The following is a 25,825-nucleotide window of genomic DNA, read 5'->3' on the forward strand; positions in this document are numbered from 1 at the left end:
CTGCTCTGTGCCATGGTTTTGCACTGAGCAGCCCAAATCCTCCTCTTCTCACATCCCTCTTTTGTGCTCCTGGCTCCTCCCTCCGACCGAGTGCCCCCACAGCAAGCAGCTTGCTATGGGGGCACCCGAGCCGCAGCTCTGTGTGTTTATTCAGTCATGGAGCCGTGGCTAGTCCCCATCCCTCTCTCCTCATTGGCTCACTTACTTTAAATGACAGCAGCGGCAGCCAATGAGGAGGGAGAGTCCTGAGCAGCCAAGTCTCCCCCGCAACATCGCTGGATCCGGATGGGCTCAGGTAAGTATTAGGGGGCTGGGGGAGCTGCTGCACACAGATTTTTTTTTTATCATAATGCATAGCATCAAGATAAAAAACCTTCTGCCCTTACAACCACTTTAAGGTTGCTTTTAGAAATTAGTAAACCAGTCTGTGTGGATCTATTCTAATTTGGATTGGAAAAATTCCAAAGACAAATGTACTGTCCAATCCATTGATGGCAACAGGACAAGAATTACATGGTAGGCTGTTTCAATTTTTAAGTCCACCTCTACTCACAATGCTTCCCAAACAGATCAAAGCTAAAGCTGGTCAGATTGTTACTGTTATAATTGTTTTAGGGTAGAAAGAGAAAACCAGATCTGCATTATAGAATTTGTAATATAAATAAGCACAAATACAGTATAATAGCATTGTGAGGAACTGATGTATTCACTTAAAATGCATTCAGCCAGCTGACCAAAATGGGGAAATTACAACTTTAAAAGATAGACACTATTGTTATGGAGGAATATCTTTGGTTAATGATGATAGGCTGACATCATCAGACATGTGCATGCCATTGCAGCCCTGGGCTTCTGAGGGCACACACTAAAACAATCAGACATTGACTCTTTGATTTAGTATTCTAGTATGCAGGAGGTAATAGCAAGAGGTACAGTGTAGAGCAGCCCATCTCAACCTTTTTACCCCAAGGGAACCCCTAAATCATTTTCAGGTCCTACCTTATTAATCATGGGTCAGTGATGAAAAAAATACAATAAAATAGCTCTACATTGGTGATCAGAAGGAAGCATGCATCCCTTACCTGGTGGTCAGAATGCCACACCTACAGAAGACTAAAAAAAGGTAACCGGTGTCATGCTGATGGCACTGCTAAGTGGCATTGGACCTGGAACTATTCGAGCACCATCAAGTGGAAGGTTGGTCAGTTGAAAGGACCCTTAGCAATCTCTGGAGGAACCTTAGAGTTCCAAGGAACCCTGGCTGAGACTGGCTGATGTAGAGAGTCCAGAAGACTTTCATTTTCTAATGCATCCCTACGGCACTTGCTCTGCAGCTGTATATCCTTACTTACACAAAAAATCTTTTTAGGTTGCATTCTGCAAATTTTAGTCTAAAGTGTAAAACAATGCACAGCAATTTTTACTTTTCCCTACAAAATTATATAGCATTTGAAATGTTTGTATATATTATACCATGTTGCCACAAAGTTCAAACTGTTATAAGACCATTTCAGAGCATCGCCACATTACCACAAAGCTCAAGCCATTTAGCGACCATTTCTGAGCAAATTTTTGATCATGTTTGGCAAGTGTGAGCTCAGCTTTGTTTTATTTGTATTCCCCTCATCAGTCCTTGCTTGGAATTCATCAGCATTAGTGTTCTCAGAGGTGCTAATTCCTTCGTTGCAAACAGTTTGGAATGGTCCCTTAGGCTCTTGTAATAAAGCTCCTGAATTATGGACAGATTTTTGAGCAGCCAACAGATAACGCTTCCTTCTGTTGATTTTATATTGACGGATTCTTTCCTCTTCTGCTGCTGGGTCGTCAAGAACTCCCTCCCAACGCAAACTCTCATTATTAACAACTTCTTGTGTTGTGGTAGATAAAATGGCAGTGTCAGCAGATTTGATACTTGTCTTATTAGCTACACCATCTGAATTGTCTGTGGCTTCACTTATCATAGTGACCTGCATCTCTGAAGATAATGGAATACTTTTCTGGTTCTTTAAACTCTTGTGGATGCTCTTATCTGTAAAATAAACGTCTGCATTAAAAAAAAAAAAAAAAAAAAAAAAAGATATTGAACCTCAAATGTTTGTGATATCTGAATTGTATTGATACTTGCAATTAAATACCGAATGTCTGCTCATATAGTTGTTTTATTGTTCTCTGGCCATGCAAACTGTTTTTATGCAGAACATCAGTAAATTCGGAGTCACTGATTACTTTATTCTAATGTGTATGTGTTCATAAACATCAAAGGTGTAATCATCCAGTCTTCTTATGCTGCGTACACACGAGCAGATTTTTCGACCAGACTGGTCCGACGGTCTATCCGGCGGACTTCCGACGGACTTTACTAATGAACGGACTTGCCTACACACGATCACACCAAAGTCCGACGGATTTCTACGTGATGACGTACGACCGGACTAAAATAAGGAAGTTGATAGCCAGTAGCCAATAGCTGCCCTAGCATCGGTTTTAGTCCGTCGGACTAGCATACAGACGAGCGGATTTTTCGACCAGACTAGAGTACGTCGGAAAGATTTGAAACATGTTTTATTACCAGGTCTGTCAGACTTTTGGGAAAAAAAAGTCTGCTGGAGCCCACACACGATCGAATTGACTGACGGGGTCCGGTCCGCCGGACCAAGTCTGCTGGAAAGTCCGCTCGTGTGTACGTGGCATTATAACTTGTTAGGACCATGGAGTGGGAATCATTTGAAGTGGTTGTACTTCCATTGTAGGTTTTTACACACATACATCTTGCCTGGTTTTGTTTCTGAGCAGTAAGGTTACCTGACCCATACGGTCTTCTTTGTGTACAGTATTCACAAAGTTAGTCTACAATAAGAACGAAAGATCAAATCACTTAGCATAAAGCTGATAAATATATGTTACAGTGATAATGGAGGACAGGAGTCAGGTTTCTCTACTCCAGGTTCAAAGATACTGTAGTTTTTATTATTCAGTTTTATTCTTTTATTCTGTTTTTTTTTTACATGCTTATAAGGCTAAAATTACTTTTCTGCTTTTGAAAGTTAATCAGTCAAGCTCTCCTTGTAAAAGAACCATTTACCCACTTACCTTTCCTGCTACATGTGCTGCTGAACATTGCTCCATTCATGAGGAATGGTCCCCACAAGTCTGCTGGGAAACCAGCACTTCTTATGCCGCGTACACATGAGCGGACTTTCCGGCACACTTGGTCCGGCGGCCCGGACACTGTCAGACAATTCGATCGTGTGTGGGCTCCAGCGGACTTTTTTTCCCCAAAAGTCCGACAGACCTAGAAATAAAACATGTTTCAAATCTTTCCGACGGACTCCAGTCCGGTCAAAAAATCCGCTCGTCTGTATGCTAGTCCGATGGACTAAAACTGAGGCTAGGGCAGCTATTGGCTACTGGCTATCAACTTCCTTATTTTAGTCCGGTCGTACGTCATCACTTACAAATCCGTCGGACTTTGGTGTGATCATGTGTAGGCAAGTCCGTTCGTTAGGAAAGTCCGTCGGAAGTCCGCCGAAGGTCCGTCGGATAGACTGTTGGACCAGTCCAGTCGAAAAGTCCACTCGTGTGTACGCGGCATGAGAGTGCCCATCTCCTGGATCTTCACAGCTTCCTCCCACTGGTTTCTTCTGCTGACCTGCATTCAGTACAGGAGACCGTAGTGATTTATAAGCCAGCAGGAGTAATCCGTGAGAGTGCAAGGATACAGGTGATCAGATCTACACTTCCAGAAGTGTTGGTTTCTCACCTGACTTTTGGTTACAATTCTTCACAAATGAAGTGGCATCCAGGAGCACGGGCAGCAGGAAAAGTTAGCATGTGCACAGCTCTTTTACAGGGAAAGCATGACTGAGTAAACTTAAGAGTACTAGCAACAGGGTCACTTTTATACATGATAAAGTATTCCCTGAACTCTATTGATTATCTAAAGAGACAGAACAGCATAATTTGCTTGGAGGCTTGCTTTGTCTGGATTCATTTTTAGACAGAACTACACTGGGGGGTTTTCATTTCCTTCCCTTCTATCACTTCCTGGCCCACCTCCTAGTTTGCCTGAGCAACTTCCAAGTTCTCTGAGCTCCTGTTTGCCTAGTATTTCCTGTATTCAGTGTCTGATTTCCCATGTACCGACCCTGGCTTCGTCTTCAGTTTGTGCTTGTCTGCCACCCGCACTGACCTTGGCTCATTTCCCGGATCCTCTTCTGCCTCCTGCAATCTGTACTCTGAATATTCGAGTGGTCGAATGATGATTCATATCATCAGCTAGGCGTGCCTGGGGGCTGCAACCTGGTTCCAGCTTGCTACAAGTCCCCACCATCAGGGGCCCTGGTGAAGAAGCAGACTGGAGCTTAGACTCTGCATCCTGGGGAACCCCGGGTTGGCGTTCTACAAAGGCTCATTACCACAGAAACCTGTCAACCCCTAACAATTCTTATATCAGTCACCTTAACTGTGATTTTGTCCCAATGTAGAACACTGGCGTTTAGGCAGGGGTGCTCCTAAATTTACCTGCCAGATATGGCAACCTTGGCCCATTGTTAGGGATGAATTGATTTCACTCTAAGTCTGTAATTGCTGCACTTCTCTCTTTTGCCGCTAGGTGGCTGGGCACTTGGTAGCATTAGATAAGGCAAGGGCAATGCAAGGTCAGATTATGAGTATATGGGGTATCTCAGCCAATGGGCCGGGGTTTTCTTAAATCCCTTGGCCTGCTGGGAGAACCTATATATTTGGGTGGAGTCAGGTGATCACGGTTCTGTGCCACCTGGATGGCTGTTTGGGTGGATGTGTGTTGCTAGGCTGAAGTTTGGGCCTATCCCGAGCACATCTGGCTGCTAGGCTGTCCGAGGGCCTATCCAGAAGCAAGAGAGCAGTGTAGGGTTGGGACTGCGGCTTGTAGTCCAACCAGAAGTGACGGTTCTACCTGCCGGAGAACATGTCATGGTCGGAGGTAGAGGGGATGCTGTCGCCACAAAGGGACCAACCACCTTATTACCAGGGACCACAGTTAGTTGCTGAAGAATTGAGAAACTTCAGAAGGTGTCAAGTCAGGGACCCAGCCAGCGGAGGTGACACTTGCAGAGCAGCCTTGTGTGTCAACCAGGGACCAAGCAGGCCAGCGGGGAGAAGTTTGAGAAGTATTTGGAGTGCCAAGCTAGGGACCCAGCGGAGAAGCGGGGGTGACGCTTGAGGAAGATACTAACGCTAGTTCAGTGAGAGAGATTGGGAGCTCAGTGGGCTGAAAAACTACAAGAAGTGGTTGTAGTGGAAGTGAAGGAACTGTTACACTATGTGTTTGAAACTGTTAAAGACTGTTGCCATAGGAGACAGCGTTCCTACACATGCAGATGTGGCATCTTGCTGGATGCCTTTCCCTGCATGGCTGTCCTCCTGTAGAAGTCTCGGAGTCTGCCAAATTAACATTGCAACTTCCTAAGGGTGTCCTGGTCCTAACCCTCTCTCCCAAAGTTCTGAGAACTATGAGAAATAAAATCTCTTTGCATTCAAGAAGTGTCTGGCACCCATGAATCTACCTTACATTACACCCACTATGCCTTGCAACCCACCATATACACAAGGATGTCAGCTATCTCCGGCCCAGGAGGTTCTCATAAGACTGAAGGAGGCCTGGGACCTACCTACACCATAAATAGGAACATGTAAGAAGTATATGTTTTTTCTCTAAAATTGTTCAAAAGGGGTTAAAGGATAAAGTTCACCTTTACAAACTAAAATAAAAAAAAATGCACATTTTTCTGCATTAAAAAAAATGCATTTATTATTTTATTTGTAATGGACCTGTAAAGTATGGGTGAAATGCAATGGTCCTGCAGACTGTGTATTTGTCTGGCTGTACTTTCGACATGGCCAGGCAGTTACATTGTGAAAGGAAGCTTGAATGAACTACCACAGTGCTCAACGGCGCCATGGTAGTTCATTGAGAACTACAAGCCAAAAGCCGCAAAGGCTGTTGGGCTTTGTAGTTTTCCCCATTCACAGAACTCTGTGAATGGATGAAGCAGTCAGGCGGGCGGAGCCCTGCATGGCCGTGTTTATTGCAGAATGCGACAGCTAGCAGAGGGGGGATCCCCCGCTAGCTGTCAGAATGAGAGATCAGGTGGAGAGGAGGCCGGTGCATCTGTAACATGTTACACGTTAAACCATGAATATGGGTGTAACATGTAACATATTACAAAAGGTGAACGTATCCTTTAAGCTTGTAGGCAGGTGCAGTCTACTTTCTCCACTGCAGGTGGCGCTCTTCTGCAGCGGAGAGAAGGGCAAGAGGAACAGGGTTCCTCATGGTTTCCCGGGTCACTGGGAAAGCTATCACATTGGATACTGCCACCCATGTGATGTGGTGGCCATCTTGGGTCAGGAAAATTCTTTTAAAGGCCCTGGCTCCCAGATTTTGTGCTCATTTGCAAGTGGGTTGAGTAGGAACAGGTACCCTGCCTGGTAGGGACAGAACTAGCTTCAGGGAAAGGTTCTTGACGAGGAGGGAAAGCTTAGGGCTTGCAACTTCTCTGGGCATCTGCCTGTTTGGGCACAAGACAGCCAGGCCACATTCTTCCCCTTTCTACAGATGCTGTCAGTTGTAATTTGTTGACCCAGACGAAGTCTAATGAGACGAAACGCATCGGGAAGAACTCCACTGCCGTCATTATTTTAGCGCTTGAATATCACTTTCTAAATGTAAGTGTTTTACTGAAAAATTTTTTTTAACAGTTTATACGGAATTATGCTATGTGGCCCTTTCTTTTTATGCTCAACATAAATACTTGATGTGCAACCACCCCCGTATGGAGATCAACTTTCTATAAAGTTTCAGGACGCCCTGGGTTCCAACCACAGAGGATCCCCAAGATTCTATCCTGGTTGCCGGTATATGATATAAGCCTGTTTAACTCATAGAACGTATGTTCTTTTGAGTTCAAACTATCTGGTAAGCCTACATCTGCCTTGGTGGGGGCTTCATTGCACTGGTGTTTTCAGCTTTTATCCATTCTATTTTTATGCCAATGTGGTGAATAGGATCTTCACTTTCTTCACTACACACCGTGAACTTTTTTTCACGGACTTTTTCTATATATGACTTTTTTGCATTTAATTTTTTTAATTCACAAGGCACATGTTATATTTTTGTGATTTTCTGTTTATTTCAATAGTTATTATGGTTTGTAGACTTTATTTGATTCACTGATATTTTGCAATTCACTTTCCATAGTTAATAGTTGGTGTTAACCAACCTAAATATCTAAGCGCTACACTTATACACTTCTGTTATTCTAACAAAATGATTTGTTCGTTGTGTTAGCTGCTACCACCAATCTGGGCAGCGCTGGGTACCTTTTTACATCACAGTTGTAATTTGTTAACTGTCTTTGTATTATTTTAGTACAAGTTCTTTCACAGCACTGGGACTGTGTGCATTATTGCCGCTGCACATCGCTTCACCCTACCTAAAAGCTTAGCCTGGGTGAGTAATCTGTGAGCATTTCTTAGTTTGAAAGTTCGGAAATTAAATATGGTTAGCCCACAGAAATCAGATTTAATTCATCACTTACTGTGATTTCAATCCAGAAATTGTTGGGAAGCCATGGCTTCTGTGATCTGCCTTGGTCTAGGTATTAGTAGAAACGTATGAGGGCCACTAACTAATACTGGACAGCAATGAGCAGGAAGCTATCATTTTGAAGATGAAAGTCTCTGAATCAGGAACATGACTATAAAACCTGACCTAAAGATCGTTTGTTCCTGTGTTGACCCTTGAATGATATTTTAAAGCAGAGCTCTTGGTTAACATTTAAAATAAAAAAAATCTCTAGGACACATATATTCAATAAATACAACATTATATATTAGCAGTTTACAAGAGGTTGAGTGCCTATGGAGGACATCAGCAATGTTATGATACAAGTCACAGTCTAATGACCAGGCAGGGTACATAAAGTTATTTGAAACACAGAACTAGCTGAAAGAATTACAGATCTTATATCTGTCTTTTAAATGTGTAATTAACTATATGGGCATTTCCTATAGAGAAATGTTGTTTACAAGGGTTATATAATATTTTGTACATATATTGTTATTTTAAATAAATGAATTAATGGTAATCAGAATGTCTCAATGATCATTTATTAGTACAATGTGAGGGATTTCAAAATAAGAATCTTTTTGAGAGCGGTCATATGCACTGACAGCTATCAGCAGAATTACTCTTGTAAACTGTAAAATGACTTGGGTGCCACCTAATGGCCTCACATGAGCAGTGTTTTCCAGTTAGCAATGTTCTTTCTGATCAATTTGAACGCAAGGTTCACTATCAAGGAGCCTTCATTAAACCGATATGGCTACTGTGCCTAACACATGAATCATTTTAGAAAAGATAGCCAAAGGATAAAAGGATTATTGCATTAAAATGAGGATTTTTCTCAACACTCTGGGGAAATGTATGTAAAATCAATCACTATCTTCTCACATAATCTTTAACATGGTAATGGTATAGCAGAAGTCATTCTGAATCTTTTAAATCTGCTGCTTTCATTAAAATGATACCTGGCAAGCCTGTATGTAAGGTCCTTGTTCAGCAATGTTCTGGAAAAATGGGGACAACTCTCTGTCCCCGTCGCCTAATTGCTCCTGTCAACATGGACTTCCAATGGAAATTAAGTGGCTATTTAAGCACACATTACATAGGCATAGTCCACTGTTGTCAGCATCAGGAAACCTCTCTAAAGTAGAACTAAAGGCATTTTTTCCCCTCATTTTCGATAGAGTTATAGGGGGTTATAACTCAGTTTTTTGACATTTGTGTCCCAATGGGGAGATTTCCCTTCCCTTCCTGTCCCATAGCCAAAACAGGAAGTGAGAGGACATCCCTCCAAACTGAGGGAATCCTGGGGTGTCACCAGAACTAGTGTCCCCATTGGAAATTTTCCTCTCTATTTTTGTTTTGGTGTCAACCCAAAATTTGGGATTTTCTTTCACTTTCACTCTCTATAAAACTAAATAAGAACAATTGAGAAGGTGAATCTCACTATTTGGGGCACAGGCAGCAATAAAAACCTGAGTTTGAAACCCTCTTACTATATCCAAAACTAAAAAAAGTTTTGCCTTTAGTTATACCTTAAAGAGGAACTGCAGTCTGCTCAAATAATTTGTAACAAAAACATTTTTGCCATTCTGAAGCTTCCCTCCAACCACTTTGCATATTATTTTATATATACTGTGATTCTGTACTTGCCAAATATGCTGCAGAAATCTCCCTCCAGAGATCTGCTAGCTTTAATCAACTTTCACACTACATCTCTATACGCTGTCCATGACCATTATCTACGCTGTTTTTCTCCTCTAAAGACCATCATCTACTGGCTCTGATCACTCCACCCTGCCTTCTCTATTCTCTGTCCATGACCATGTTATAAGCTCCCCCAGCAACCATCATCTTCTGACCATGATCACTCCATCCTGCCTTCTCTATTCTCTGTCCATGACCATGTTATAAGCTCCCCCAGCAACCATCATCTTCTGACCATGATCACTCCATCCTGCCTTCTCTATTCTCTGTCCATGACCATGTTATAAGCTCCCCCAGCAACCATCATCTTCTGACCATGATCACTCCATCCTGCCTTCTCTATTCTCTGTCCATGACCATGTTATAAGCTCCCCCAGAAACCATCATCTTCTGACCATGATCACTCCATCCTGCCTTCTCTATTCTCTGTCCATGACCATGTTATAAGCTCCCCCAGCAACCATCATCTTCTGACCATGATCACTCCATCCTGCCATCTCTATTCTCTGTCCATGACCATGTTATAAGCTCCCCCAGCAACCATCATCTTCTGACCATGATCACTCCATCCTGCCTTCTCTATCCTCTCTCCATGACCATTTTCTACACTGCCTTCCACCTCCAACAACAATAATTTACTGGCCATGATCAGCCTTCTCTCCAGTACACATCCAATCCTCAATACTGTCCACCCTTCAGCAGAAATCAGTTCACCTGCAGTCTCCTCTCTTTCTCTTTAGACACTATCCCCTGTACACAATCAGCTACCAGTCTGCTTTCACCTTTTTCCTCCATTGTTCATGATTAGCTCCCACTACGCCTCCTCTTTCTTTTCTTCTTGACCCATCAGATCCTGCTCTGTCCTCTTTCATGATGTTCCACAGTCTGATTTCTTTCTTTTGATCACTGATTGCTTCTACTGTACCTCCTCTAAACCTCCAATCCACAATCTGCACAAGTCCCCTCACAAGTCAATGAGCCCCCCTTCAATGTCCAGGGCAATCTGCAGCAACATTCAGTTTCCAGTCTGCCTCTCTTACCGAGCACCTATCATCTGTAATCTCCACGATTAGATTCCACTTTGTTTTCTCCCACAATAAGCTCTCTCCCATTTCCTGATTAGATTGTTCTTCTACACCTGATCCAGCTATCAGCTACAAGTGTCACACCAAATAATACGTTTCCAGCTAAAAATGTGAGCAGTAATGCATAGTGGTGGTATGAAATACTCAGAAGCCTTTAAGCCCAGCTGAAATTAACCTGTTCATGATGCTAGCTAGGTAAAATAGTCTGACTGTACTGTATCTAAAAATCAATGAAAAGAGATGATTTTCTAAGCTATCCAATTGGTTTTTCACAAGGCAGTATCTATGATGTTATTTAATCATATGATTCTGAACACGGACATAGTTGTGCAATATCATCTAAACGTAATGTATTGTATTGTCTAAAGCCAGGATTCAAACAAATGCAGATCTGAGCTGATCAAGGCCTGATCTCTGCAGTCAACATAAGCCACTGCCTTGGCATGCCTTGTTTGTTCGGATCTAGCCTGTTTGATGTGGGGGTGCAGTAAAAAATGTCAGGGGGGCAGAAGATGGGAGGTTAGCAGGGCATTGTATAGGGGGTCAGCAAGGCAGTGGATATGGTCAGCAGTTTGTAGGGCAGTGTACAGCGGTCAGCAGGGCAAAGGATAGGGTCATCAGTTTGTAGGGCAATGTACAGAGGCTATTGGTTTGTAGGGCAGATGACAATTGGTCAGCAGGGCAGTGTACAGGGAGTCAGCAGAGCAAAAGATGAGAGCTCAGCAGCAATTTACAGGAATCAGTATGGCAGTGTACAGAGGGTCAGTAGGACAGAGTACAGGGGTCGCTGCTGGCAGGGCAGAGGACAGGGGTCACTGCTGGCAGGACACAGGACAGGGATCACCAGTGGACAGGCAGAGGACAGGGGGATCACCAGAGGAGAAGCAGAGGACAGGGATATCACCAGAGGAGAAGCAGAAGACAGGGGGATCACCAGATGAGAGGGGAATCCCCAGTGGAGAGGCAGAGAACAGGGGGATCTGCAGTGGAGAGGCAGAGGAGAGGGGAATCACCAGTGGAGAGGCAGAGGAGAGGGGGATCAGCAGTGGAGAGGCAGAGGAGAGGGGTATCACCAGTGGAGAGGCAGAGGACAGGGGGATCACCAGTGGAGAGGCAGAGGACAGGGGGATCACCAGTGGAAAGGCAGAGGACAGGGGGATCACCAGTGGAGAGGCAGAGGAGAGGGGGATCACCAGTGGAGAGGTAGAGCAGAGGGGGATCACCAGTGGAATGGCAGAGGAGAGGGAAATCACCAGTGGAGAGGCAGAGGAGAGGGGGATCACCAGTGGAGAGGCAGACGACAGGGGGATCACCGGTGGAGAGGCAGAGGAGAATAGAATCACCAGTGGAGAGGCAGAGGACAGGGGGATCACCAGTGGAGAGGCAGAGGACAGGGGGATCACCAGTGGAAAGGCAGAGGACAGGGGGATCACCAGTGGAGAGGCAAAGGAGAGGGGGATCACCAGTGGAGAGGTAGAGGAGAGGGGGATCACCAGTGGAATGGCAGAGGAGAGGGAAATCACCAGTGGAGAGGCAGAGGAGAGGGGAATCACCAGTGGAGAGGCAGAGGAGAGGGGGATCAGCAGTGGAGAGGCAGAGGAGAGGGGGATCACCGGTGGAGAGGCAGAGGAGAATAGAATCACCAGTGGAGAGGCAGAGGACAGGGGGATCACCAGTGGAGAGGCAGAGGACAGGGGGATCAACAATGGAGAGGCAGAGGACAGGCGGGTCACTAGTGGAGAAGCAGGGGATAGGGCTATCACCAGTGGAGAGGCAGAGGACAGGTGGATCACCAGTGGGGAAGCAGAGTACAAGCAGACCACCAGTGGAGAGGCAGAGGACAGGGGAATCACCAGTGGAGAGACAAAGGACAGGGGGTCACCAGTAAAGAGGCAGAGGATGGGGGATTACCTGTAGAGAGGCAGAGGATAGGGGGATCATTAGTGGAGAGGCAGAGGACAGGGGGATCACCTGTGGAGTGGCAGAGGACGGGGGGTCATCAGTGGAAAGGTAGAGGATGGGGGCGGGATCACCTGTGGAGAGAAAGAATACAGGGGGATCACCTGTGGGGAGGCAAAGGAGGGGGGGTTGCCTATAGAGAGGCAGAGGGCAGGGGGATCACCAGGGGAGAGGCAGGATGCAGAGGGATCACCAGTAGAAAGGCAGGGGACAGGCAGATCACCTGTGGAGTGGCAGAGGATGGGGGAGGGGGGTTCACCAGTGGAAAGGCAAAGGATGGGGGGATCACTTGTGAAGAGGCAGATGACAGGGGGATCGCCAGTGGAGATGCAGAGGACAGGGGGATCCCCAATGGCAGGGCAAAGGATGGGGGGATCACTTGTGAAGAGGCAGAGAACAGGGGGATCACCAGTGGAGATGCAGAGGACAGGGGGATCCCCAGTGGCAGGGCTATTTTTTCCTACCTACACTGCAAATAACTGAGATTGCATTCCTATACACACAGCGATGATCTGCACAGTGTGTAACTGGCTGCTATGTTGCAGTGCTGACCTGTGCTTTTCCCTGGCCAGAACATCAGCACAGCTCCAGTAGCCACCTAAACACTGTGCAGATTGTGGCTCTGTGTAAAGGAATGAGATCTCAGTTATGTGCAGTGAGGGAAGGAAGAGATGTTTGCAGTGTAGTGAGGGAAGAAGTTGCCCAACAAAGCATCCGGAGTCGAGGGAGATAGTTAAGAGGCTTTGGAAGGGGGGGGGGGGTACATGCCCCTAGATCCAGCAATGATATCTTGTCTTGTCAGCGTAATACTAGGGTTAGGGGGAAGATGGTTCGACATGGGGGGGTCATGAAGTATAATATCCGACCCTTAGGCTAATGGGCCCAGAAAAAAAACATTAACTGTAAAATCTACATTGACAATAGGATGAAATACGTTGTACATAAAACAAGATTGTTGCTAAATGCTTTTGTTCAAATTTGTTTGCATATGGTATGCCAAGAACAGCTTGCAAAATCGTGAGCTGAACATGTTTATTGTGAAGTATAATCTGGAAAGAATTAATGGCCTCGTACTGAAGGTCATATTATGACTATAGATGATCTATGTACTTGTGCTTGTCTGAGCAGGTATTTATTATTTGCTGGAAGATGAAACAATCCCTTAGATCATCCATTTTGATAGTTGCCGACATACACTAATACTGTATGATATCAATATTATGGCAATACTTGGAACAATATTTAAAAGGTTACACTTATTTTAGATCAATATGGCCCAAATTTGTCTGTCTCAAAAACTGCTTATGGAAGTAACTTTTCGGGGGTTTTGATCCCATAATTTGGTGGGTAAATTTAACCAAAACGTACATTTCATGCTTAGGTAAATGGCATGAAACTAAATCAGGAATCAACAATTTATCAGATTAATATTGGAGCTTGGAGTTTTAATAACCCTTTCAAAGTGATCACGGTTCCAAATGATCCCCTATACCAGGGGTCTCCAAACTTTATAAACAAAGGGCCGGTTTGATGTCTTTCAGACTTTAGAGGGGCCAAACTAGGGCTAGTGAAAGTAGAAAATGTGCTGGCGTCCATTTGGAGTCAACTAGGCCCTATCTTTGGTGTCAGTGAGAGGAATAATGGCCCATCTTTGATATAAATAGAAGGAACTATGCCCCATTGTTGGTTTTAATAGAAGGAACTATGCCCCATCATTAGTGTCAATGGAAGGAATTATGCCCTAACTTTAGTGTCAGTGGGAGGAATTGCGCTTGTGCCCCATTTTTGGTGTCAGTGGAAGGAGTTATGCCCCATTGTTGGTGTCAGTGGATGGAAAAGTGCCCCAAGGGCCACATAAAGGCAAGCAAAGGGCCGCTGCCCCCAGGCCGCAGTTTGGAGACCACTGCCCTAGACCCACCAAGAGGTTCAATGGGGAACATCTGTGCCACAAAAAATGAGGGAAGAACGATTGCCCTATAGTCACACCTGCAAAATTACATACACAAATTGATCATTTTCTGTATCACCTGATTAATTTAGGGTCCTATCCAGATTAATTATGTGCCTAACCTATTGTCTCAAGAGGTTTTGCAAATTGATCGATCAATATTCACATCCTTTCCCGAATGCAAACTTCCTCTGGTGCGGGCAAATTTCAGGGTATTTGTGACATCTAAAATACTAAAATACGATTAATTATACATGAGGCTTTTACTAATTAAACAAATAAATGTCTTGTTGTAATTGTAATGGGTTACCATGTAACTCTTACCTGAGCACTCCCCTCTTTCAGTTTACTTTCAGGGGTAAACTGAAAGAGGGGAGTGCTCAGGTAGGGAACATTGGGTAGTCCAGTCGAGTCCACCTGAAAAATAGGCAAGCGGACCCGATTGGTCTGCATGTGTGAAAGGGGTCTTTCATATGAATGGGCTGCTGTACCCGCGCAAACGCAGCACACAGGAAACGGCTAGATGTGAACATGGCCTTTAGCCTACATAGTAGGTGAGGTTGAAAAAAGACACAAGTCCATCAAGTCCAACCTATGTGTGTGATTATGTGTCAGTATTTCATTACATATCCCTGTATGTTGCGGTCATTCAGGTGATTATCTAATAGTTTCTTGAAGCTATCAATGCTCCCCGCTGAGACCACCGTCTGTGGAAGGGAATTCCACATCCTTGCCGCTCTTACAGTAAAGAACCCTCTACGTAGTTTAAGGTTAAATTCTTCTAATTGTAATGAGTGGCCACGAGTCTTATTAAACTCTCTTCTGCGAAAAAGTTTTATCCCTATTGTGGGGTCGCCAGTACAGTATTTGTAAATTGAAATCATATCCCCTCTCAAGCGTCTCTTCTCCAGAGAGAATAAGTTCAGAGCTCGCAACCTTTCCTCATAACTAAGATCCTCCAGACCCTTTATTAGCTTTGTTGCCCTTCTTTGTACTCGCTCCATTTCCAGTACATCCCTCCTGAGGACTGGTGCCCAGAACTGGACAGCATACTCCAGGTGCGGCCGGACCAGAGTCTTGTAGAGCGGGAGAATTATCGTTTTATCTCTGGAGTTGATCCCCCTTTTAATGCATGCCAATATTCTGTTTGCTTTATTAGCAGCAGCTTGGCATTGCATGCCATTGCTGAGCCTATCATCTACTAGGACCCCCAGGTCCTTTTCCATCCTAGATTCCCCCAGAGGTTCTCCCCCCAGTGTATAGATTGCATTCATATTTTTGCCACCCAAATGCATTATTTTACATTTTTCTACATTGAACCTCATTTGCCATGTAGTCGCCCACCCCATTAATTTGTTCAGGTCTTTTTGCAAGATTTCCACATCCTGCGGAGAAGTTATTGCCCTGCTTAGCTTAGTATCGTCTGCAAATACAGAGATTGAACTGTTTATCCCATCCTCCAGATCGTTTATGAACAAATTAAATAGGATTGGTCCCGGCACAGAACCCTGGGGAACCCCACTACCCACCCCTGACCATTCTGAGTATTCCCCATTTATCACCACCCTCTGAACACGCCCTTGTAGCCAGTTTTCAATCCATGTACTCACCCTATGGTCCATGCCAACGCACCTTATTTTGTACAGTAAACGTTTATGGGGAACTGTGTCAAATGCTTTTGCAAAATCCAGATACACCACGTCTACGGGCCTTCCTTTATCTAGATGGCAACTCACCTCCTCATAGAAGGTTAATAGATTGGTTTGGCAAGAACGATTCTTCATGAATCCATGCTGATTACTGCTAATGATATCATTCTTATTACTAAAATCTTGTATATAGTCCCTTATCATCCCCTCCAAGAGTTTACATACTATTGATGTTAGGCTAACTGGTCTGTAATTCCCAGGGATGTATTTTGGGCCCTTTTTAAATATTGGTGTTACATTGGCTTTTCTCCAATCAGCTGGTACCATTCCAGTCAATAGACTGTCTGTAAAAATTAGGAACAACGGTCTGGCAATCACCTGACTGAGTTCCCTAAGTACCCTCGGATGCAAGCCATCTGGTCCCAGTGATTTATTAATGTTAAGTTTCTCAAGTCTAATTTTAATTCCGTCCTCTGTTAACCATGTAGGTGCTTCCTGTGTTGTGTCATGAGGATAAACACTGCAGTTTTGGTTACTGAAACCCCCCGATTCACTTGTGAATACTGAGGAGAAGAATAAATTCAATACCTTTGCCATCTCCCCATCCTTTGTAACCAGATGTCCTTCCTCATTCTTTATGGGGCCAATATGGTCTGTCCTCCCTTTTTTACTGTTTACATACTTAAAGAATTTCTTGGGATTTTTTTTGCTCTCCTCCGCTATGTGTCTTTCATGTTCTATCTTAGCCGTCCTAATTGCACCCTTACATTTCTTATTGCATTCTTTATAAAGTCTGAATGCTGAGGATGATCCCTCAACCTTGTGTTTTTTGAAGGCCTTCTCCTTTGCTTTTATATGCATTTTTACATTGGAGTTAAGCCATCCAGGATTTTTGTTCGCTCTTTTAAATTTATTACCCAATGGGATACATTGGCTAATGCCCTTATTTAATATGCTCTTAAAGCAAACCCATCTCTCCTCCGTATTCTTTGTTCCCAATATTTTATCCCAATTTATGCCTTTTAGCAAGGTTTGTAGTTTAGGGAAGTTGGCTCTTTTGAAAATCAGTGTCTTTGTGTTCCCTTCATGTTTCCTATTTGTGTGATTTATACTGAAACTAATTGACCTGTGATCGCTGTTACCTAAATTGCCCCGTATTTCCACATCTGTGATCAGGTCTGTATTGTTGGTAATCAGTCGATCCAGTAATGTTTTATTTCTAGTTGGTGCGTCTACCATCTGACCCATAAAATTGTCCTGCAAGGCATTAAGGAACTGGCGAGCCTTAAATCAATGCGCGGTTCCCTCCGCCCAGTCTATGTCTGGATAATTAAATTCCCCCATTATGATAACACTTCCCATCCTTGCTGCTAATCCAATTTGTGATAGGAGATCCGTCTCTACTTCCTCCCTCAGGTTAGGGGGCCTATAGCATACTCCCAGTATTATTTTCCCCTTAGCTTCATCCCTTTGGAGCTCTACCCATAAGGATTCCACCTCCTCCCTAGCTCCCTCAGTGATGTCATCTCTCACATTCACTTGTACATTATTCTTGATATATAGGCATACCCCTCCCCCTTGTTTACCCTCTCTATCCTTGCGGTATAGGGTATACCCTTGAATGTTTGCCAGCCAATCATGAGAGCTGTTGAACCAGGTCTCTGAAATTCCCACAAAATCCAAATCCTCCTCGTACAACAGTATCTCTAGTTCACCCATCTTGTCCGCCATGCTCCTGGCATTGGTGAACATGCCACATAGTTTAGACCGGTCGATATTGTCCTCGTATTGGGTGTTTCAAGATTGCAACTAGGACTTGCTACTATACTCACCTTGTGTTTTTGTGCTTTGGTTAACCTACCACTAATGCCCCCAATACTACCCTCTGGAATATCTTCCGCGCTGGCTATCACTGTCTCTGGACCCTCCCCCCCATCGCCTAGTTTAAAAATCCCTCTAACTTTTTGGCCATCTTCATTCCCAGCAGATCTGCACCCTCCTCATTTAGGTGCAGTCCGTCCCTTCTATAGTACCGGTTACCGACTGAGAAGTCGGCCCAGTCCTCCAGGAACCCAAACCCCTCCTTACTACACCAGCTCTTCAGCCACTTGTTTACTTCCCTAATCTCCCTCTGCCTTTCTGGTGTGGCTCGATGTACCGGTAGTATTCCTGAGAACACTACCTCGGAGGTCCTTTTCCTCAATTAAGTACACACTATCAGTTTTGTTTTTGTACAACACAGCGGGTTGGAGCTGCTGTACTAACAACCCCATGTTAGTACAGCGATCTCCCCCGCTGAGCTATTGTGTGCTGACGGGGGTCACCCCCCACCAGAACACTCCAATCAGCGCTCTCAGCCATTGGCTGAGAGCACTGATTGGGAGCCATTCGGCTGCTGGTTTTCCAACATGCTCGTCTGCTAGAAGCTAGCCAAAGGCTGACATACACACGAGCAGAGTGTCGGGCTGTTTAATTGAACTGGCCAATGTCGCCTGACATTCGGCCTGTGTGTACTAGGCTAAAGCGCAGCTCGTTTTTCAGCTTTTAACTCCCAAAAAAGGGTTAAAAACTCCCGTGTTGCAGAGCAGCTTTCAAATCGCTTTTCAGGCGCTTCCGAAGCGCTGCCCATTCATTGCAATGGGTGGGAGCGGTGTATACAGCGCTCCCAAACCGCCCCAAAGATGTTGCTTGGAGGACTTTTCCGAACATCCCGCAAGTGCACCACTCGTGAAAGCACCCATTGTAATGAATGGGAGGCAGTTTTCAGGTGCTATTTCTAGCGCCAAAACACCTGAAAACTGCCTCAGTGTGCAAGGAGTCTTACTCCTGGCTCTTGTACTAGTGACAACTGTAAAATTTTGGTCTTCCGTTTTGGTGACAATGGCCACTAGGATACACAGAGGGGATGTATATACCCAGATACCAATGAAAACCTGGCAGGGGTTTTAACTCTTGTTCCAAACTATTAAAAGCTTTGCAAATATATATACTTTAAACCCTTGAGAAATCATGTCAATGTGTAATTAAATAAACACACTGTAACATATGCGATTCTAAAAAAAAAATATATGGTCAGTAATGATATTTGCTATATATGATAATGAATAATTACATGCCTTCAAAAGCTAAAAATGTACACCATAGATTGATACTAGGGTGGGGATGATGATGATTGATTGATTGATTATGATTTATGATTGGGTGATGATGAGTGATTAATTATGATTTATAATTATTATGATGGATGATAAGTGATTGATTACAATTGATAATGATTATGATGTGTGATTAATTATGATTTATAATGATTGGGTAATGATGATTATGATTTATAATGATTGGGTGAATAATCATGATTTATAATTATTATAAATGGATTGTGAGTGATTGATTATGATTTATAATGACTGGGTGATGAAAATGATTGATTGAATTCGATTTATAATGATTGGGTGATGAAAATGATTGACTGAATATGATTTAAAATGATTGGGTGATGATGAGTGATTAATCATGATTTATAATTATTATGGTGGATGGTGAGTGATTGATTATGATTTATAATAATTATGGTGGATGACGATGGATTGATTATGATTTATAACGAATGGGTGATGAAGATGATTGATTGAATATGATTTATGATTGGGTGATAATGAATGAGAGATCATCATTTATAATGATTACGATAGGTGATAAGTGATTAAATACAATTTATGATTGGGTAATGATGATTGGTTGATTTTGATTTACAACTATTGGGTGAGGATGAGTGATTAATCATGATATATAATTATCATAATGGATGGTGAGTGATAGATTATGATTTATAATGATTATGGCGGATGATGATGGATTGATTATGATTCATTTATTTGATTGGGTGATGAAAATGATTGATTGAATGTGATTTATAATGATTGGGTGATAATAAATGAGTGAGCGATTATCATTTATAATGATTATGATGGATGATGAGTGATTAATTACGATTTCTAATGATTGGATAATGATGATTGATGGATTATGATTCATAATGATTTGGTGATGATAAGTGATTAATCATGATTTATAATTATTGTGATGGGTTGTGAGTGATTAATGATTATGGTGGATGATGATGGATTATGATTTATAATGATTGGGTGATGAAGATGATTGATTGAAAATGATTTAAAATGATTGGGTGATGATGAGTGATTAATCATGATTTATAACTGATATGATGGATGGTGAGTGATTGATTATGATTTATAATAATTATGGTGGATGATGAGTAAATGATTATGGTATATAATGATCGAGTGATGATGATAGTTGATTGAATATGATTTCTAATTATTATGATGATTGGCTGATGAGGGTGATTGGTGATATGCATGATACAATAGAATACTGTACATGTACTGTAGTGGTGCTGCACTCAGTAGCTCCATCTCACCTATTTCATCCGAGGTAGGTGGAGTACTGGACGTGTGACCCCTTTTCTTGTTAACATTGGTAGTCTTCTGGTCACTTTTTACTTTCTTCTTTGCTTTCTTTTTGCTCTTCTCGCCACGATCGGCCGTTGATCTAGCAGACTGCTTGTCAGATTTAATTTGCCCTTTAACTCCGACTTGCTGATCAGCCCCGACAATTTCCATGGTGTCACCCTGCAACTGTCAAGTGGGCAGAGTGAAGTCGAGTTGCCGTCTTCCCTAGCTGAGCCCATACAAGGTTCCCCCCATACACCAGATCGTGCACTTCTCCTGTTGATCAGATGTGATCACCTCGGCGCTAGCTCCAGACATCTGATGAGGTGCACACGTGGAGGAATAGGACGCGTCTCCATGGTAACCAGACTCTTGTATTGTTCGGAGTTCCTCCACTAATAATCCCGGGCTCATGATCACAGAGGGTGTGCCTGCTGTCTGTCAGCACCTGAATGATTGTATCCGGGAATCATACAGGGACCACACCTATATTGTACAATGAGAGTGTGTAGGGACTTCCTTCAATGTTATTACCAGATCAGGCATGTATCTATAATGGCACAACCTTCTCTATCAACCAACTCCAAAACCAATGCCTTGTACGCACGATTCGACGGAAAATGTTCGATCGGAGCTTGTTGTTGGTAAGTCCGACCGTGTGTAGGCTCCATCGGACATTTTCCGTCGGAATTTCTGGATCTCAAATTTTCTGACAACAAAATCTGTTGTCGGAAATTCTGATCGTGTGTACACAATTCCGACGCACAAAGTTCAGCGCATGCTCAGAATCAAGCAGAAGAGCCGCACTGGCTATTGAACTTCATTTTTCTCGGCTCGTCGTACGTGTTGTACGTTACCTCGTTATTGAGGTTCAGAATTTCCGACAAGATTTTTGTGACCGTGTGTATGCAAGACAAGTTTGAGCCAACGTCCGAAGGAAAAAAATCCACGATTTTGTTGTCAGAATGTGCAATCGTGTGTACAGGGCCTAACCCTGCTGCATCACACAACCAAAACACTGCATATTAACACTCCCTTCCCTTCCATCTAGGGGTGAAAACAATCATCCCCAGATTCTGTAAACCTTCTAACATTCAGACATAAAGCATTCGTTTTCTGTTTACGTTTAGTTTCTCCTGGTGATCAGTGACACACTTCCACTTTTAGGGTGTCTCCACTCCACTGGAGGAGCAACAGACACCTTTGGACCGCAGTATTGTCTGTGGGGAAGGAATTGTTGGACTAGTAGATTTAGATGGATTTATCTTAATAAGCAGTTACTGTACAGCAAACCGTTTTTTTTTTTTCTCCCTTTGAGATAAAGGTTTTGAATAAGGCTACTTTCACACTGGGGCGGGGGTGTTAGCGGTAAAGCGCTGCTAGTTTAGTGGCACTTTAGCAGCGCTTTTTGGTCGCTAGCGGGGCACTTTTAACCCCCGCTAGTGGCTGAAAAAGGGTTAAAAGCGCCCGCAAAGCACCACTGACGAAGTGCTTTGCAGGAGCTTCGGCAGCGCTCGCCACTGATTTAAATGGCAGGGGCGTTTTAGGAGTGGTGTATACACCGCTTCCACAATGCCCCAAAGATGCGGCTTGCAGGACTTTTTTTCCCGTCCTGCAAGAGCACCGCTCCAGTGTGAAAGCACGCGGGCTCTCACACTGAGGCTGCAGAGGAGGTGTTTTTCAGGCGCTTTACAGGCACTATTTTTAGCCCAAAAGCACCTGAAAAATGCCCCAGTGTGAAAGTGGCCTTAAAGCTGATCATTGCAAACACCTCTTTCAATACAAAATGAATTGTCATAACCCTCTAACTGCCACATTTGCTGGATAGGCTGGACAGGCTGGTTAGGCTGGTTAGCTTAGAGGAAGCTGAAAAAAATAACAGAATTATGGGCTGGATCACCAAGTGAAAATAAAGGAAAATAGGCTAAAACAATGGAGGAATCCAATCCATGCCCATATCAGTAATGCCAACATGGTCAGGATGGACAATAGTCAAACTTAAAATGGTATTAAACTCAAAAACAAAAATGTATTATTATTATTATTTAAGGTACTTATATAGTGCTGTCAATTTACGCAGCGCTTTACATGTACATTGTATATTCACATCAGTCCCTACCATAGGCATGCGCAGGGGGTGTGCGGGTGTGCCTGGGTACACCCTAATGCACATTATTCCTTGCAAATTAGCATTAGCACTCTGTGTGTCGGCAGGGAGATTGGAAAGATCTCCCACTGATCTCTACAATAAGAGTGTGTAGCTGTGTGTGTGTGTATATAGATAGATAGATAGATAGATAGATAGATAGATAGATAGATAGATAGATAGATAGATAGATAGATAGATACACACATGCACACTCACATGTGTTTGAGCTCTGAAGTGCACACCCAAATGCAATATGCTGTGCACAACTATGGTCCCTACCCTCAAGGAGCTTACACTCTAAGGTCCCTAACTCACATTCATATACCAGGGCCAATTTAGACAGAAGCCAATTAACCTACCAGCATGTCCTTAGAGTGTGGGAGGAAACCGGAGTACCCAGAGGAAACCCACGAAGACACAGGGAGAACATGCAACTCCAGGCAGGTAGTGCCATGGTTGGGATTTGAACCAGCAACCCTTTTTTTACCGCTAGGCGAGAGTGCTACCCACTACACCACTTTGCCACCACTGTGGTTTTAGTTTTTTGGGTTTAAAGTGATAATAAAGGCAACTATTTTTTGTTGAAAAAATAACAAACATGTTATACTTACCTGCGCTGTGCAGTGGTTTTGCACAGAGCAGCCCCGATCCTCCTCTTCTCGGGGTCCCTCCCTCCTGCTGAGTGCCCCCAGAGCAAGCAGCTTGCAATGGGGGCACTCAAGCAGGCTCACTCCTGATCCACTGCTCTGCGTGTCCATTCACGGCTTGGCCCCAACCCCTCTGTCTTTTCATTGGCTCACTGGCTGTGATTGACAGCAGTAGGAACCGATGGCTCCTGCTGCTGTCTCAACCAATGAGGAGGGAGGTGTACATTGAGACTCTCGTGCACATCGCTGAATCACGATGGGGCTCAGATAAGTATATGGGGGGCTGCTGCACAGAGAAGGTTTTTTCACCTTCATGCATAGAATGCATAAAGGTTAAAAACCTTGAGCCTTTAGAACCACTTTAACCACTTCAGCCCCGAAAGGATTTGCCCCTTAAGGACCAGCCCATTTTTTGCATTAAGGTACTGCGTTAATTTAACTGACAATTGCGCAGTCATGCAACGCTGTACATAAACAAAGTGTATTTTTTTCCCAAAAATAGAGCTTTCTTTTGGTGGTATTTGATCACCTCTGCGGTTTTTATTTTTTGAGCTATAAACAAAAAAAGTGCGACAATTTTGAAAGAGAAAACAATATTTTTGTCTTTTTCCTATAACAAATATCCCAAAAAAAAAAACAAAAACAAATTTCTTTATCAGTTTAGGCCAATATGTATTCTTCTACATATTTATGGTAAAAAAAAATCACAATAAGCATATATTAATTGGTTTGCGCAAAAGTTATATCGTCTACAAAATAGGGGATATATTTATGGCATTTTTATTATTAATTTTTTTTTTTTACTATTAATGGCGGTGATCAGAGATTTTTAGCAGGACTGCAACATTGCGGCAACATTGTGGCGGACAGACAGTACACTTTTGACACTTTTTTGGGACCATTGACATTTATACAGCGATCAGAGCTATAAATAGCCACTGATTACTGTATAAATGTCACTGGCAGGGAAGGGGTTAACTCTAGGGGGGCGATCAAGGGGTTAAGTATTCCCTAGGGGGATGCTTTCTAACTGTGGGGGGAAGTGGACCGATAGGGAGTAGAGAGAGATCAGTGTTCCTAATCACTAGGAACAGACGATCTCTCTCTACTTCCCTGACAGAACGGGGATCTGTTTGTTTAAATTGACAGATGCCCGTTCTGGTTCTCTGAGGAGCTATCGCAGGTCGCTGGCAGACATCTTGGTCGCCGACCATGGCAGCGGCTCCTGCGTGGCGCTGTGCGCGCGCACCCCCCTATGGCGCCCAATGGCAGTTTGTGCAGCTGTGCCAACCTGCCGCAGTATAATGACAGCGGCTGGTCGGCAAGCAGTTAATACCTCTGATGATGTCACAGATGACGAAACGCATCAGAGTGGGGCTATACAACGGCCAACATTGACGTGAACACGCTATTAGGGGATACCACCAACATTGGAAAGCTGTGCTGTTGTCAGTAGAAGACACCGCTACGCTCCCCATTGGCATTAACGCTTATGTCATATGTCTATTTTATTTTGCAATCTTGTAAGTGTATGTCCTAGGAGAAGGAACTTTTATCTAAATAAATTTGTTTGAAACGGGATTACGCTATGGAGTTCTCTTTCTCTAGGTGTGAATGAGCTCATTAGTGGGTGACCCGTCCTCCCGGCTGCAACAGGATTCGTGATCAATTATCCAGTGAGAGGATCGAACGTAAGATTTTGTTTTCTGTGCCTGTTACCTAGCGCAGTCCGGTAAGAGTCTGATTCATAGGGGGACTTCTTACCCACCAACTCTACACGTGTGGAGGTGATGGTGGAATGGTTATATCTAAGACGTAATCAAGCACTGTATCTTTGTTGGACTCTACTTAAATCTTAATGTGAAGTGATCACATCTTTGCAACGATTATTTTCGGACTTTAAAATTTATATGCACTTGCATGACAGCACACCAGTAATAGTAGGATTGTGTTTTTATGTAGCTGTGCCTTGATGAATGTTTTTGTCTGTTTTAAATTGTATCTGCTTGCCATTGGCAGGCGTATGTGGTAGCAGCTTCAGCTCTAAATAGGTTATTTGTGGTAGTTTCACCTAATCCCCAAGCGCTTGAATTTGTGGGAGGAGGTTCGTTTGTCTACAAATTGTTTATAAGCAGCTAATACCGCTTTAACAACACACGAGACTCTCCATGGTGACTGCAGCTCCCCACCATTGAGCAATAAACCTGGGCTTAAATCTCCCAATTAATAATCCCTAATAAACGCACCTTTTATATCCTACAATGTGACCTGAAAATACGTGACCTACCTAGACCCAAAGCCCTTTGAATCCCTAGTAGCCATCTTCTGAAAACCGCATTCCCACCCTTTCCTTCCCCACTTCCCCTTTCCCCTCACTTACCTTTTGTCCCACTTCAATCTTCACTTCCTTTCCATGAGCCCATAGGTGTGAGCAGACTATTGCATTAGGGTGTGCACCCCACAGCTCAAACACACATGCGTGTGTGTGTATATATATATATATATATATATATATATATATATATACACATACACACACACACATATATCTATATATATACATACATACATACATATACACACACACACACACACACAGATAT

General features: G+C 43.5%; 1 protein-coding gene across 2 annotated transcripts; it reads right to left on the reverse strand.

The window, feature by feature from the left end:
- Positions 1-229: 229 nt before the first annotated feature.
- LIAT1 (ligand of ATE1) lies at positions 230-20,880 on the reverse strand. Of its 2 annotated transcripts, none has more exons than XM_073615149.1 (2): positions 20,396-20,880; positions 230-2,044 (listed from the first exon to the last, which is right to left on the reverse strand). In XM_073615149.1, the coding sequence occupies exons 1-2, from the start codon at positions 20,595-20,597 to the stop codon at positions 1,548-1,550; spliced, it is 699 nt and encodes a 232-aa protein (XP_073471250.1). In that variant the 5' UTR covers positions 20,598-20,880; the 3' UTR covers positions 230-1,547. The 2 variants fall into 2 exon arrangements, with proteins under 2 accessions (XP_073471250.1, XP_073471251.1); XM_073615150.1 differs by having other exon boundaries at positions 230-2,029; positions 20,396-20,877.
- Positions 20,881-25,825: the final 4,945 nt, after the last annotated feature.

This window comes from Aquarana catesbeiana, linkage group LG02, assembly GCF_042186555.1.
Source record: "Aquarana catesbeiana isolate 2022-GZ linkage group LG02, ASM4218655v1, whole genome shotgun sequence".
Lineage (NCBI taxonomy): Eukaryota > Metazoa > Chordata > Amphibia > Anura > Ranidae > Aquarana > Aquarana catesbeiana.

Bases quoted from the DNA above. Each gene is read 5' to 3' on its own strand.
- LIAT1 (XM_073615149.1), bottom strand. From the start codon at position 20,597: ATGGAAATTGTCGGGGCTGATCAGCAAGTCGGAGTTAAAGGGCAAATT. The intron at 2,045-20,395 runs GTGAGATGGAGC...TTTTTAATGCAG, and splicing joins ACCTACCTCGGATGAAATAG to ACGTTTATTTTACAGATAAG.